The 17,330-nt window shown below is 33.0% G+C and overlaps 1 protein-coding gene across 1 annotated transcript in view; it reads right to left on the bottom strand.

Annotated features, from left to right (window-relative positions):
- Positions 1-4,308: 4,308 nt before the first annotated feature.
- LOC143225050 (glycine receptor subunit alpha-2-like) overlaps positions 4,309-17,330 on the bottom strand; it is a 33,647-nt gene continuing 20,625 nt past the window's right edge. Inside the window, exons 7-8 of the mRNA XM_076453745.1 lie at positions 16,116-16,483; positions 4,309-5,036 (exon numbers count right to left, since the gene is read on the bottom strand). Of these exons, the coding sequence (XP_076309860.1) occupies positions 4,857-5,036; positions 16,116-16,483 (548 nt within the window). The 3' untranslated portion in view covers positions 4,309-4,856. The remainder of the gene's footprint in view (positions 5,037-16,115; positions 16,484-17,330) is intronic.

Genomic DNA, 17,330 nt, shown 5'->3' with positions numbered 1-17,330 from the left:
TTTTATATTCACTATTGACAAATTTAGAGCAAACATTGGTGGAAACTAACAGTAACATTAATTACGTTATTTGGAAGCACATTCATTAAATCGGAAAGATAAAAAACAAAAGTACACCAAAATAGATGTTTATGATTATACAGAGAACAAGATTGTTTGTTTGTCTTTGAATTTCACTCATAGCTACACAAGAGTCATCTGCGCTAGCCGTCCCTGATTTAGCAGTGTAAGACTAGAGGGAAGGCAACTAGTCGTCACCATCCACCGCCAACTCTTGGGCTACTCTTTTACCAACAAATAGTGGGAATTAATCGACACGTTGTAATACCACCACGGCTAAAAGGGCGAACATGTTTGTAGTGACAGGGATTCGAACCCACGACCCTCCGAGCACCCTGACCATTTCGGGCCCGGAGAATAAGAAATCTAATTGTGTGTCTAACAATAAAATCCTTTATGAAAACTTCACGAATAAAATGTATTAATTAAAAACACGATTAACTTTGTTATTAATTCTGATAACTAATAATAATAATGTTATACATCGTTCCTCGCTGAAACTTCCAACACTTTAAAAAGCACCTCTATTTGTTCTTGTTATGAAAAAGCCATTTTCAGTTACGTAACAGAAGTTTAGAAATATCTTAGGATTATACAAAGAATGTTTGCTATTTCAGTTTTATCGAATTAGGATACGTGTTACTGAATAAAACTTATTTTACGTACTAAATATTTATATTGCTTTAATTTTCATTTTTTAAAAGTGGATAAAGTTCGAGAAACAGTTTTCAAAACGTTCTTATAGTTGAAGTGTCTCCCAGGGGCTTAAGACAGGTAGTATTAGAACTAATAATGTGTCTCCGTGTTGTGCAAAACCCATAACACGTTAAAACCTTGGAAATACTTCCCAATAATCTTTTTGGCCTCTTCAGAACGAAGGTTTTATGTGTAGGAAAATATTTTATCGGAGTGTCCATAAATTTTGAAAACGGAACAAAGAGCATTTCCGTTATTCGTGCAATATTTGATGTACAGTTACATGTGTTACTTCAATGTGTTGGCTATTTTGTACCCACATGACTAGATCAAAAGGCTTGCACATCTCTCGATGCTTTATTTCATGGAAAGGCTTTGGGGTTAAGGCGCTCCAATTGTAGTCTGTGGGTAACGAGTTCGAATTCCCGTCGACAAACAGGTAGGGAGTGTTATAAAGTTATGGTTAATCCTATAATTTGTCACTGCTAGATTAGAAACAATGAAACAAAAAACCTTATTTCATTATTTAAAAACAACAACAACACAGACTTCTCAACCAAATTTATCTTCAAGGTACTATTTTTACGAATCAAACAGATAGAATAGATGATATGTAACAATATTTTATTAATAAAAATCCCCCCAGTGGTGCAGTGGTGTGTCTACAGACTTGTAATACTAGACACCGTGTTTCGATACCCGTGATGTGTAAACTACAGATAGCCCATTGTGTAGCTGTGCGCTTAATTACAAGCAACAAATACTGACAAAATAACTTTTTCTTTTTTTTACTAGGGTAAAGTAGCATGCATATATACTTTTAATGTTACTATAACCTATGATTAAAGCTATAATAGCCCCTTATGGTTCAAACTTATTCTAAACTCTTAGATAGTCGTGTATCAATTTTATTTAAAATGTCTATAGTGTAGGAGCTGGAACAGCTAATTAGTTTTATGCATCATGAAATATTCATTGTAATATACACAGTAACATCACGCTGGCGGAGTGTATAGAATGGAGAGGATAGTAGAAATCCATGTTCTGATGTTGTCTCAAAATGTTTTAGTTAAAGAACGTAACTTAGATTAAAATTTACTTACGAAAGGATGTTATTTGAAGCTGTTTGGGACGTTTATTTATTTTCACAGTTACAAGCACTTTCAAAGCACATTAATTTTTGTACCTAATAAATATAATGAAATTATAATTGCGAGATAATATAAGTAAAAAGTTGGTATATGATATTCGGACGAGGAGATTAGCTTACAAGAAACTTAAAGAAACGCATTACTGGTAAAAGATGGCGCGAAATCAATCATTGTCACTCCTTGCAGTTAAACTGTAATTAGAAGAATCGCCGGTAGAGGGAGGATCTTAATTATCTTCCTTGGTAAATTAGTTTACTCTCAATTTTATTATAATATTTCATAAAACCGTGCTTAAAAGTAAAATTAATTTCTGATTATCCTTAAAACAAACGAAGTAAAACGATATTTTTTGTATGTAAAACAACACATTAAAATGTCTTTACAGTTATTTACAATGTTCGACTATTTTTAGTTCTGCAAAATTAACGCTCAAGAACTGAGCGTTATTTATTATATATTTTTTCCTTATCATTTCAAATCCCTGACAACTCAGATGGTTATAATTGTTTGTTAACGAGGTTAATAATTAACGCTACTATATCACTCCTTCTTCTGTACGCGAATAGTAACTACCAGAATTTAAACTGTAGGATAAAGTTATTTTAACAGGAAAACGAAAGAATCTCTTAAACAAAATCAAACTTAGGTTTAAAAACTGAATCCTGAAATGGTGTGATTTGTTTTTTTGCTCTTCGTTCAATCAATCATACTCCCTTGTAAAATGTTCGTTTAATAAAAGTAAAAAAAAAAAAAAGTATATATATGTATATATGTTTCTTCATTATAGGTAGAGAAATGTAATAATTACCTATTATTGGAAATTAGCCCTTTTAATTTTCTTTGTGGCACAAGGAAAGCGTAAATTATTAAACAGTTGCACATGCGTCTTTGTTTGACACTGAATACAACTCCCAAAACAAGGATGATGCGTTTTTTTTTAAAAAGCCATGTACATACAGTCTGTAAGAGTTGTATTTTCCCTATACTACTTGAATAGATCTAAGATATATATATATATATATACACACACACACAATGTGTTTTATGTTACAAAATGTATTGAATAAAAGAAAATCGAGTTTTTAACACGATGAACGATAAAAAATCCAATAGTCATAAGAAGAAACAGCTTATAGAAACTGTCTCAGGATATGTTTGCAGATGTGTTTATATATATAATACAACTGAGATAATTAATACAATATTCAATGCTTCTTTGCATATCATAAACATGACGACATAATTGCTGAAGTATATAAAAAGATGAGTGATGAGAGACATCGATGGTAAAAAATACACACACACACACATATATATATATATATACCTAAAACTATTATTTGTTGGTAACTGTCTTAATTTATATAATAAATTAAAAATCTATACAAAAACCAGTTTAACACACTAAAATTTAAATAATTTATTAATAAGATTCAATATCATTTGTATAATATACAAGAAAAAAATTAAAATATTCCTTATTATAAAAATTGTATTCGCGAAAACGTATTTTTCATGTCATTTTTAATTTATCATGCTTACGAAACGTTTACAAAGATAAATTCAAGTCTGAGTGAAATAGCAGTTTTATTATGTCGTCATGTTTATGATATGCAAAGAAGCATTGAATATTGTGTTAGTTATACTCATTTGTATTATTTAGTTACCCAAACGTCTTTAAGAATGCATCATTTTGCAACAATGCTGGAAGCAGACCACAAGAAACGTGAAAGAATAAATCGTTCCTAAACGATGTATCTCAAGACGGCTGGTATGGGTATTAAAACTTTTATTGAAATAAAGTAAAAACAACGTTCCGATTTTATTAGGTCATTTTCAGGTTAGCAAACTAAGAAGGTCGAAACGTTGTTCTCCACTTTATTTTAATAAAATATTTAATACCCGTGACAGTTATATCAAGTGGGTTTCTCTTCATCACGAATAGTTTCCTAAAGCTGAAACCTAGGTTAGCTGTTCAACATAAGACTTTATGAGTGTCTAAAAAACTAAATAAAAAAGAACAAGTTAAATTAATTTAACATCTATCTATTCGTTAGTTCACAAATCTAAGCAAATTATAGATAATTAAATTCATGATGTTCTAAAACACGTAGGTCCAAGAAGTCTTGATAAAAATGAAATAAAAACCCTATAGCCCGAGCGTTTTCGAAAGGTGGACCTTTATTCTTCAGGAACAAATTGGGAGTTTAGATAGTTATAGTTAAATAGATAATTAAATTTAGCGAAGATGGAGTATCTAATGCGTCGTTTTTAATTTCGAATAAATGGTCATTGGTTACCTTGTATTTATTAGGCCTGTACGAAATAAAGCTTTAAAACAAGTCATAAGGCGACAGAAAATGTCAAATAGATCATAGGAACAAATAATTGGAGCAAACAATCACACCCTTGTATTTTTATTTTTTCAGGGATGTTTATGAATTTGAAAATATATGGTGCAAGAACTTCAAAACGCAGAGTTTTCCGTTACACATTTATGACGACATCCATACGAAGTTAACACGTAATAAACATTAAGATTTCTTAATAAGATGTCCTCTTTAAATAAGTTTTTTAAGATCTAAATGATGAATAAGAAAGAGATTTAAAACGAACATTTTTTTTCGATTTTTGTTGTCATACTTATAAGTAACTAATTCAAAGACAAGTTAGATATACAAGCGAATATTGAGCGTGACACATTTGTGGAACACATTACACACAGTTAAGAATCTTCCAGAGATTCCTGTCTAATAAATTTACATCTACATTTTGAAACAAATATATTTGTTTTGTGTAAACATTTTGTTTTCTTTCTTTTCATGTAAATTTCCAAAACCTGATAAATCTGGAATACATTAACAATCAAATCAGCGTTTTGGACATGGATTCTAAATTAGTATCTAAATATGCCGACTAGGCATCAACTGTTTCCGGATTTCAATCCACTCACTCGTATCCAAGATAGTACAACCAATAGGCGAGATTGAAAGTAAGAAACAATGCGGGGAAAATGACCCGACTCAGCTGATCGATCCGTTTAGCAAAAGATCCGTAAGAACAAGCCACGGATGCAGGGATCGCCTTTTCCACGTTGGTCTCCTCAAGCTTAGCTGTTGTCAAGGAAACCTAGATAGGAAGAAGAGCAGACGAGAGTTTGTTACTTCGTCTTGAATCAGTAAAAACTGCTTGTGTCTAAATCTTTGTTTAAATAAAACAAATAGTGGGTCGAAAAATTTCACATATCTGATAAACTATCAAAACTCCCTAAATAACTAGGCCTTATTCTCTTTGAATGATAAGGATATCTGGAAAAGAAAAGAGAAATAATACTACTTTTTACACCAGTATTTGCAGTTTCGTTCATCTAAGTCGACATTTTGCTACTGTATTATAAATAATTGTTATTCAGAAACAAGTGTGGTTATAATATTCGTAGGTTGGCTTCAAAAAATTGAAACTTGTTGACGACATCTGTCTACATATTCTGTGAGATTTTTTATAGTGTAATACACTTTGTTTATGTTTTATGTATATTTTTAACTTGGCTACTTTAGTAGCGTTTTTACACCAGTTCTGTAAAATAATTCCCAATAAAACGTTTCGTTAATATGTGCAATAAACATGTAAAATACAAGAAATTCATGTTTAATGTTTTACACCGTTGATTTTTATGCGATGTATTCATAAAAAGCCAGCGTGACTCAGTGGTCAACTGTAGGGCTGCGTATCCGAGGCTCCGTGGTTCGCTCCTTTACTGTTAAGAAATCGTAACACTTAGGCCCCGGCATGGACAGATGGCTAGGGCACTCGACACGTAATCAGAGGACCGCTGGTTCGAATCCCCGTCACACAAAATATGATCGCCCTTCTAGCTGTGAAGGCGTTATAATATGACGGTCAATTCAACTATTCGTTGGTAAAAGAGTAGCCTAAGATTTGGTAGTGGGTGGTGATGATTAGCTGTGTTACACTGTATTACACTGCTAAATTAGGGACGACTACCGCAGATAGCCCTCGTGCAGCTTTGCGCGAAATTCAAAACAAACCAATCATAGTTATCGGTGGATGATGTTGATCAGCTAGTTTTATTTCCAGAATTTCGCTTATACATTAAGGGCAGCCAGTGCAGATATTTTTTAAAATTGTGTGACGTTCAATGAATGATAAAGTCATTATGTGTGCTCTCACCCCATCAGTGGAACAGCAACATCTCTGTGTACTTATACTGCTAGCAATCGGGTTTAGATACCTGTGGTGGGCATAATACAGTTAGCCCTTTGTGTAGCTTTGGGCTAAAATAACAAGATTATGGGTGTCCGCAGTTTTTCATTACGGTATGGCTGTTGTTGTTGTTTTATGTTTTGCTGTTAATTCCCGCCAAGAAGTTACAAAAACCTTCTTAATTGTTCATTGAACTTACGTGTCACTGAGTAACTGATTTCTTTCTTGTATTTTATTTTCGTAGAAAATGTAACCACATAGGTAATACGCTCTTAAGAAACTTCTCTATTAATGATATCTCAAACGAATAATTCCAATCTATCAAAGTAAAAATAAGGCAGTTTAAAAGACAGCTGACTGGTTAGGTATCTGCTTAGAGATTATGGTAATAACTGTTTTGTTATTTACGAAATATTACCTGAGTCTTTATTTACTGGGTAAAATATTTCGTAAAATAGCTAATATTTCAAATTAGCATATGCGACTCAGCTATTAAGTGTTTCAGAACTTAAAATATAGTTTATTGTACGAAAAGTTTTGTTTTCATTGAAGCAAGCCTTTTTAATTTATATTGTGATACAAAAGTATGTTTGATATGTAACCTCCTTCACACTGTTTTTGTGTAATATATAACCTTCACACTGTTTATTGTATAATATATAACACCTTCACACTGTTTGTTGTGTAATATATAACCTTCACACTTTTTATTGTATGATATATAACCTCATTTACACTGTTTATTGCATAATATTTAATCCTCTTCACACTGTTTAAAAATACTTTATAACTATTGGTTCCAGTGTGTACTCCTGTGAAACAATTCTTAATTGAAGTAAATATTTGGCTAAATCAACTTTTAGCACCTTATATTTCTGCATAAGTATCCAAAATATAACATATCATGCTTTTTCTTATAAACGAAGTTATATATATCGGTAAGTCTCAAGACCTGTAACCCTGTGGTAATATCCGTTGTGGACACAGCACAAATAGCCAATTTTATAGCTCTGCAGTTAACAACAAACAAACGACAAAACAAATTCATAGATCTATAATATATAAGCAAAGTGCCTAAACCTTAAGCAAAACTAATATCACAATTCCTTTGCCAGCAATAACATTTGTTACACTGAGTTCTTTATAGTCTCCAATACATAATATTATATATCACATTTTATATATGTACAGAAGATGTATTTCAAAATGGTGTCTACTGACTTACAGAAGTCTATTCGTATTACTGTTTTTTATACTGTCATTTCTAAGATAGAAAACTATCCCCATTTAGTTTATGGTTCTGTATATCACAATTATTTCCTAACAGAATCTCGCTTTTATGGTACTATCTCTCGACATCCATAGTTATTTTATGAAACTTTTTTGTGATGATATAGATATTACATAGAACAAGTATCTTTAATAAGCGAGTAGTTTCAGTGAAAAACAGTCCCAAGGTTATCGCGTTATTTATTTTCATTTGATGAAAATACGCCATCTGCTTACCAACATGAAGTGTATGTCTAGGTTTGATACTAATTATTTTTAATGATACGTTTCACGTAATTTCTGTGCAACGTTAAACAGGTCTCAAGGCTTTTAACGTGAGTTACTCTTTAATTGCTTAAATGTAATAATATTTCAGTTAGACTAGAAGAAAGTGGGTTAGAGCGAATAGGACAGGACCTAGGTGGAGCATGATGGTGCACGTGGCCTTCTAAAATATTATTTCACCAGATACTGTTGTAATCGACAGGGAAAGTATTTTCCAAAAAGAAAGCCGTGACCATTAAGGAGTGGGTAAAACAGAAGACAAAATCTGCTAAGTGCAACCTACAACAGTCTATGTTCTAATTTCTGATTTTATCCAAAGAGGTCAAGGTTCAGATATCTTCAACCATAAAAAATGATAGTTTGTTGTTCCTTTTGATAACAGACTTATCTGATGAAATGGTGTAACCATGGATGCTATACTCTGTGTATCCTACAACAAACAAATTTTAAATATCTTCGACTACGTCATGCGGAATATATCAAGCAAATATCGAAAAGAGTCCAAGCAGAAAGATATATCTTCAATGGTGCTAAAAGCGTAAACTATTACTAAAGCCTGTCTGAAAATATGTGAGGGGATCGAATGAATCGATTTGCCCCACTTTTTACTTTTGTAATGTTGTGAAAATAGGTGCTTTGATTCATTGGGAAGTAAGAATAACGTCCAGAGTGTACCTAAAGGTTGTTGAAAGATCAGGTCCATACTATGACAATGAAAGTTAACACTGATGAACAACGACTTTTCCGAAAATGACATTGAAACACTTCACAATGCTCATAATGTCCAAAATCGTTTCGAAAATTGTCGAGGTGACTTTTAACGATATTTTCAATTAGCACAACCATCGTGTTTACCATCATGCCTTTCTTCCACTGTCAACCGATATTTCTTCATATTGTTGTACGAATGGACTACTATCGAGCAATTCACCTTCAAACATCTTGCAGAATATACGCCATACTGAATCTAAGGTGTTACTGCTGTATGTATCCACTGTGAACAAAAATTATCGTAACATTGAGCTCTTTAGTTTATTTAGCGACAAAGAGCACTAGATGTCATCAATAACAGCCAAACTACGTCCATGATATTTTAGTATTAGTTTCATAAAATTATTATGTTGTTTTTTTATAAAACACAAATCTACACAAAGGGATATCTGTGCTATGCCCACTACGGCTATTAAAACCTGGTTTCTAATGGTATAAGTCCGCAGACATAGCGCTATGCCACTGGGGGGAACTTATTTATTACGCAATAAAATCCTTATTATTTCCACACTTACGTATCTGTAATTATGGAAATAAAGTTTACAACAGAACTCCTTTTGAACTGCACTTGTATGTTTAACATTTATTTATGTAATTCGTTGTAATCTTGGTGGAAAAATTTAATTTCACATAATCAGGTGTTCACAGTATATAGTCGTTTGATGAGCCAACGATACGTCTATAAGCTTTCAGAGCTAAAGTCCGTGGTTTGATTCCCAGCAGTGGACAGAATGCAACCAGACCACCGAGTGGTCTTGCGCTAAAATAACAACAACAACAGAACAGTGTATAAAAAAATAAGTTAATGTCATTTCTTTAATATTTCCTATGAGAATGTGTACGTATATTTTAATATAAAAAATCGATTAACCTCTAGTGTGAAGACCTAGTGGTAAGTATGAGGACTTATAACACTAGAAACCGGGTTAAAATAACCGCAAATAATCTATTTTATTTTTGTAGTTTTGTGCAAAACTAACACATAACTTCGTTCTGACATTATAGCATAAACCATATTTCAATTAAATAGAAGGTATTGCAAATCCATTTTATTAAGTTTAAGCCTCTTATTTCTCATTGTATTGTTGTTTCAATTTTTCTTGTTTTTAACGTTTGCAGGCAGGAAGTTTAGCTCACTTATCGAAATTATATATTAACAAGTATGAACTGTTTACTTAAACATTTAAACGGTTTGATAAAAGAAAAGAGAAATGTAAAGCTAATTGATAAGTTTGTTATGTATTTTGTCTTCACATTCGTATGGTGCATTTCAAATTTCTTTTCACGATTATTAACTAGTTGTGTTAATGTGATAATATGTAATTTATAATTCATTGTTGTCAGGAGACTTGCTTCATGCAACATAGATTGTTTTTAATGTTTTTCAACATACTGCCTTAATATTAAAAAAAAAAGAATTGTTTCAGTTATGAGCTCTTTTCAAAATGTTTATTAACCTACCATTTTCTATTTGCTATGTAACTAGCAAAACCGAAAGAAAAGAATGCCTATACCTGTACAGTAATGACTCAAACAGAACACCTATACTTGTACAATAATGATTCAAATGATCCAACTAAATGACTTTGATTGTTCTCCCTACAAACGATGACAGACACCAGACGGATAGCATAAACTTGACTACTGTTTGTTTCAGAGCAAAGCAGCACGATCGACTGTATGCGCAGGGATCGAGCCTTGAATTTTAATGTCACAGGCCATCATGATCACTGTTGAGCCACTGAAAGGGCAAGATTAGTTTTGACAGTTATGGAAATTAGAGTAATTGACACATTTCAAACTATAAAGACGATATAGATAACTTACTACGCCATGACAGCAGCTTTTATTTTAAAATTAAGTTTTTCCTAAGGCACTCTGTGGACCGTAGAATATATTAATGTGTCAACTTTCTATAAATGTGACTTAGTGATTATTGTGTTTACTGAAAACACTGTGTTATAGCGTCTATTAAGAATGAAAGCTATGGTGTGTTTTCACGACGTGTAAAACAGAAAAAGAAACCGTTAGAAGAAGAGCCTTACTGATATTTTATTGCTGTCTTTATAGTCTTACAAGTGAGATATTGCGAAATAAGAAGTAAAAATAGGTGGCGCTGTGTAAGACTGTCAGAACGATATTTTATACTTGTTTATTACAAATTTTCAGTACTTTTTCACGTATTTAATATATGTGTTAGATCAGAAGGTTGATAAAACTTATGGGGCTCTGCATGGCTAGGTGGTTAGGACTCGTACTCTGGGGTCACGAGTTCAAATCCCCATCACACCGATAGCCTGTTGTGTAGTTTTATACTAAAACGCAGACACAATTAGATGATTCACAGAACTACTTTTCTGAACTAATTTTTGTTAAACAAAGGCGAAGATAAATGTTTATTTAATCTTAATACTTTATTATGAAATCTTTGTTTTTCATAGTGACGGTTTAATAACGTTATCAGTTAGGTGTTTAACCAGAATTAACATACGGCAACTAGAACTGCTATTTAGTTGTATTATGTTCAACACTCGTCAAAAGGCAATTGTAATAGCTGATATGTTTTATATGTTAGCCACACTTGACATGCAATTAACACCATTTTGAGTGCTATTACTATCTCTATTTCACTTCTATCATATAATTTTTGTATTGAAGTTCAGCAATGGTTAGCTGTTACATGGAGACAAGGAATCCACAAATAAAAAACTACACTTACACATCTTCTGTTAAGATCAAGTACGAAAAATCTGACGGTTTTATTTGTAATTAAGCACAAAGCTAAACGATGGGCTGTCTGTGCTCTGCCCACTACGAGTATCGAAACCGGTTTCTAGAGGTGTGAGTTCGCAGCCATACCATTGTGACACTGGGGACCTGACGTTTTGAATGCAAAATCAGAAAACGAACAACTTCTAAATTACATAAAGCTATAAAACTGAACTTCTGAATTAAATATATTCTGAAATGCAAAATGAAAACATACTTATTAAATTTTTGTTCTTGCCAGTAGCGAGGGTCGAACCTCGAATTTTAGGATTATGAGCCTTCATATTTTGTATACAATGTGATCTTAAGTATTTATGGCAACAGGAAAAATTGAATAGATAATTAATATGTGTTGAATTAAGCTACATAATGGGTTATCTGTGCTCTGCCCACCGCGGGTATCGAAATGTGGTTTTTAGTGTTGTAAGTCCACAGACATACCGCTGAGCCATTGGGGGGACAGTAAAATTTGTTAACTAAAAGTAAGGAAAAAAAAGACGTAAAACATGTTTAGATGGAGAAAAAAGTAGACGAGGAACAATTAACCATTGAAGGAGAAAATTTTTCACATTCTGTGAAGAAGGAAATCGCAAAATAAATATCGAAAGTGTGTAAGTTTTGATGTGGAAAATTAAAAGTTTAAAGAAGAGAAACTTTCTGCTTTGACTGAATGGTAAAACTAAGGTAAATGTTTTATTTTATACCAAGAATTGTATAACTGGTGATGGTAAATGATGATTTCACATGAAATAAATCTGCACACTTTAATCATCTGCTAAAAATAACAAACGCACTTCAAAGTGATACAGTTGACAGTAACTAAGGGATGCATGTGGTAAGAAACATATGATTTATAAAGGATAATTTAGATGTGTTTTTTTTAAGGATAACAAGAATGAAATATGTGTAAAATACAATTGTAAAGGACAAAAATGAAGAAATATCTGTATAATACAGTACTAAAGGACAGCAAGGACCTGTGGATATTAAATAACAAGAGAACCAAACACTCGTGGTTTGCTAACATTATTTCGAATCACGTGATCAAAACGAAAGCTTCCTAGCTTCTGATGCTGGAACGAATCACTCTTGAACTTAAAGTTCGCGCGAACTCAGCAACAGAAGCAGTATCAATAATTGTGTAGCATCTCACGTTGTATAACTTGTAATATTTTCAATAAGCAACAACAGCATACAGTTTCGTATCACTTCCAAACTATTAACGTATAGAGACTCACAATAACGGGGCTTCAACATAAACAGAAACGAAATAACTGTCGATTCTTTATGAACAGGTCTGGCACTCGACTCGTCATCCGAATCCCCGTCACACACTTCCAGCCGTGGGGGCGTTATAACGTTCGGTCAATCCCACTATACGTTGGTAAAAGAGTAGCCCAAGAGTTGGCGGTGGGTGGTGATGACTAGCTGCGTTCCCTCTAGTTTTACACTGCTAAATTAGGGGCGGCTAGCGCAGATAACCCTCGTGTAGCTTCGCGCGAAATTCAAAACAAACCAAAGTCTACGTGACGTTATGCAATATAAACACCGCAAAATATCGAATCAACAATCACGTTTATTTTTGTAGCTTTAAAAAATTGTGTTGTATTTCAAAACATTAAAGGCAAAATTATTGTTGAAATGTTTTCACTCTTTTTTTTCTGAAACATTAGACATGTTTCTGGTCAAAACTGCGAAACAAGTTATCAAGAGTTTTTCGTATGAAGAGAACGAAGTATATTTGAAAAATGTTTTCGTCGAAGAGCATGTTTAGAATATTACATACCTCGAGTTAAACCAGCAGTTTATATAAATATTACCATTTCTACGTATAAAGGAACATTAAAAATGATCAAACATGAAATGTGTTGTAAATACACTGTTCATATGCAATCAAATAGCAATATAACAATTGCTGGATGGAACGTAATTAGAATAAATATTATCATTAAGTTACCGCAAGGGGGGTTGTACATTTAACAGTTCAATGTCAGCTTCCAAAACTTTAAATAATTTCGCGCATGGTGACAGAAATCTATCTCAAATAGGACTGAGAAGTAACATGCATAACTTGATTCTAATCAATCAAGAACTTCATTCTCCGTTGTATTCTGTATCGACGTATTTTATTAAACAACAATTTCTCCAAACTTAAATAATTCACCATTTATTTCCAATTTTGTAGTTCAAGGTCGGATGTTATACGAAGCCTTCCATAGTAGCTGGATGTGGTGTACATGGTGTGGTTGATATAATGTTACATATTTTTCTGTTCTTTACCTCACATGTGTTTTTAGAATTATTGATGTACATTTCTTTTGATGATGCTCAGTTGTTTTGATTCGATCCTTACGAGACATGATTAACTAAGTGGTCCATTAGTTCTTCTGAATATTAGTGAAACTCATTCAAATAAAATAATAATAAATAATTGTTGATACAAATAAATTATGTTATGTATTCATAGTTAAATAGGAATAGTGATAATTGTAATTTTCTTTCTCATTCTGGTCTGGTCCCCCAGTAGCTCAGCGGTATGTCTGCGGACTTACAACGCCAAAAGATGGGTTTCGATTCCCGTGGTGGGCAGAGCCCAGATAGCCCATTGTGTAGCTTTGTGCTTAATTCAAAACCACAACTTTCTCATTCTGGTACGCAACCTCACACTTGTATTGGAAGAAAAGCCTCTTCTACACTGGATATTCCAGATGTAGCGTGGATTATCTTATTACTACGTGCTGGTTTTTGTTTTCAATTATGAGTTCTTAGAATTACTTTGCCAAGTGTTACGAATTAAAAATAAACACAGGATCCATATCACACGTCATAGAAAATTAACAGCGAATGGTGTACAAAACCGAAAAAAAAATCATATACTTTGACCCAGCATACGTTTCGCTTGTGAAAATCAAATGTCATGTCCATCCTCAAAAAAGGTCTAATGCTAGTAGTAACATTAAGTAACCATTACCATCCAACGCCAAATCTTGGGCTACTTATTTACCAATGAATAGTGGGATTGACCATCACTTATGACGTCCCCAAGGCTGAAAGGGCAAACATATTTGGGGTGACGGGGATTCGGACCCGCGATCTTTAAATTATGAGTCGAGCGCCCTGACCACCTGGTCATGTCAGGGCGTAGCAATCACTTCACTTAGCTTTCGTTCAGTGGTAATCTTGAGAGCGTATAATGTTAAAATTTGGGCATCTGTCGTGTACTATGCAGCTTTCTGCTTAATAATCAACATACTTCCAATACTACACAGACTTTTTAACTCTGGTACAAATATAGTATTGGCTAAAATATAATATCTGACTCTTTAAAAAGCTGATTCCGTATGTACTTTTAGCTTGTTCTGAAATAAGTTATCGAAGATTTTGTGTCGTTATTGGATTTCACATAAAGCTACTTGAGGATTATCTGCGCTAGTCGTTCCTAATTTTGAAGTGATAAACCATGAGGAAGGCAGCTAGTCAACAACAACTACCGTCAAACTGTTGGATAACGTTTTTATCATAGAGCAGTGAGAGTGTCACATCGTAACGCCCCGTCGTTTGAAGTGGTGAGCATGTTCAGTCATGGATTTCAATTCAGCGACTAGCAAATCGAGAGACAAGCGAGCCTACTATGCCAACCCTTTTTGAGGAATAAATATGATTAAAAATACTAAAAATTAAATAACTAGAAAACTTTACCCAAGACAACATGAATGTAACGAGATATAAAATTCCAACATTATGACTCGTTGCTGTAAAGAAAGTACTTATTAATGTGTCACTAGATGACAGCACTAAATTATTAAGGAACAATTTCCAAACATAGTTTCAAGAAAAATCGTACAAAAACCTTGTTCAGTCTTGGTCTTAACTTATTTAATGAATCTTTTTTAATATTTATACGGCTAGAAGTAATGGCGAAGGCTTGATCCATGTTTTATTCAATGCACTTCTTCAGATTAGATCGTCTTGGAACCACCATTCCTTCTTAGTAGCTTTGGGCTAATAACAATGAAAAGCAGGAAAGACCAAACTCAGTTTAAAACGATGCTTTCAAGGTGCCTTCTGGTAATAAGAGAAAACCCACAATAAAAATTGCGTACACGAGAAATCAGGTAAATATTACCTATTTCAACGAAATCGTGAAGTCTAAAAATCGCTCAGCCGCCACAGGGGGAAATTATATGAAAATATATTCCTAGCTTTCGAGTTTCTTTCTTCCCAACATATGATTTTTCAGAGCTTCATTTTAGCTCCCCTTTTACTATTTTATACACTTAAAGATTTTCTGGCACGTGTTAGAAAAAAATCATAAAAGATATCAACACGTATTAAATAAAAATCAGTAGAATATTTTATAAACGAAAACATTAATAACGTACGTATACGTAGAACAATGTATTATAAATATATATTTTTATATCAGGTTTTCTGCATAAAGATGTTACTTTCCTTCTTATTAACGCATCGTGAATCATACTGCTGAATATTATTGTAATTATTTAAGGAAAGGAAATCCTGAAAAGTGAATGTGTTTGTACTTCACCAGAAATTTGTTATTTGTTAGAAAAAGGTGTTTTTATCGAAAACATTTCGTAAGAATGATTGATTATAATTGTTCGTAATTGCCAGTTAATATATGTTACTCTCTCAGATTTTCAGAGCTATGGGTCGACATTTTATGTAAATAAAATTATAACTTTTGCAACATGTAGTAGTAGGTTTAGATCTGATTAATGTAATGATGATAGTATATTGTTGTGTTTACAAGAACCACTCAGTTACGTAAGCATTTAAGGTAAAAGTTATACTGACATCTAGCTAATTATACTAGCAAGTCGAATATCTACGTTTAATTTCAATGTTTAGAGAAATAAAGTACTGATTTACCTGACAGTTAGATTTATTGATAGAAATGCAGAGAAGTTCTTTCGGTATTCTCTTCCTCCACAGATAGTTAGCAAATGTGAATTCCATTAGGGCAAGGAATACAAATGTAGTACATGAACCCATCCATACATCCATAGCCTTGACGTAAGACACTGGAGGTAAGTTATTCTGGATCCCAGAGCCTTTAGAAGATATTGTCAATAGAGTAGTGACCCCAAGGGTGATTCTAGCGGGAATAGCTTCAATGTCCAACCAGAAGGAGACCCAAGAGACAACGACAATCAAGACTGTTGGGAGATACGACTGAACCATATGGTACCCCAGTGATCTGTGGAGATAGAACTCTGCCAGTAGACAACTGTATTCACCTGTTTAAATAGGAAATAAAATAAATATAATTGAAAAGTATAAACCTGACAAAAAACAGTCCTCTTTTAATTTAAAATCTTTATGTTCCATTATATTACCTTTTATCTTACTGAAAAATATTCATTGATGACAAACATCACCGAATTTCGCTCACATCTTTATCTTGGTATCACCAATAAATATATATATAAAGGAATATCGACTTTGTAAGGATGGTGTTATCAATTTAAACCGAATTGTTTCATATCAGGTATTTGCATACATACTCGAGATTTACCTTTCGTGACCATGTTTTAATCTTCAACGTTGTTGCTATAGCAGTTTAATAAGTTTGTGTAGTGTTTCTTTGACTATCTGCAATATGTCCACCAAGGGGAATCAAACTCTAGACTCTAGCGTTGTGAGTTTCCATCGGAATGGAAAGTGGAAAGAAAGGTTAATAGAAATAAACATAGAATTATTCACTTAAGGCTTGCTTTAAAAATCAAATTATACCACATAACATAGCAATTAAAAGCTGACTAAATTTGTGAAACGTTCCTATAAAAAAAAAAAAAATCCAATGGATAATTGAACATATGATTCCGGTTCATTTCAGCATATTGTCGAGTCTAGACACTGTTTGCACTCTTATGGTATGGGTCAATATTTCACACAATAACACCAAGTAAAGGATTCATAACGGTTTATTTTAGCATATTGTCTAGTCTGGACATGATCTGTCTGCTATAATATAAGATAATAGACTTGTTACTTAGATTCTTGAAAAACATCACGTGAAGTATAGTTTATTTCTATAATATTCGCCTGATCAGTTTAATCTTGTACATAATTTCTATGAAAGTT

Source organism: Tachypleus tridentatus, chromosome 9 (genome assembly GCF_004210375.1).
Source record: "Tachypleus tridentatus isolate NWPU-2018 chromosome 9, ASM421037v1, whole genome shotgun sequence".
NCBI classification, from domain to species: Eukaryota; Metazoa; Arthropoda; class Merostomata; order Xiphosura; family Limulidae; genus Tachypleus; species Tachypleus tridentatus.
Note: the sequence above shows the minus strand (reverse complement) of the source record. Positions and strands in the feature narration are given on the sequence as shown.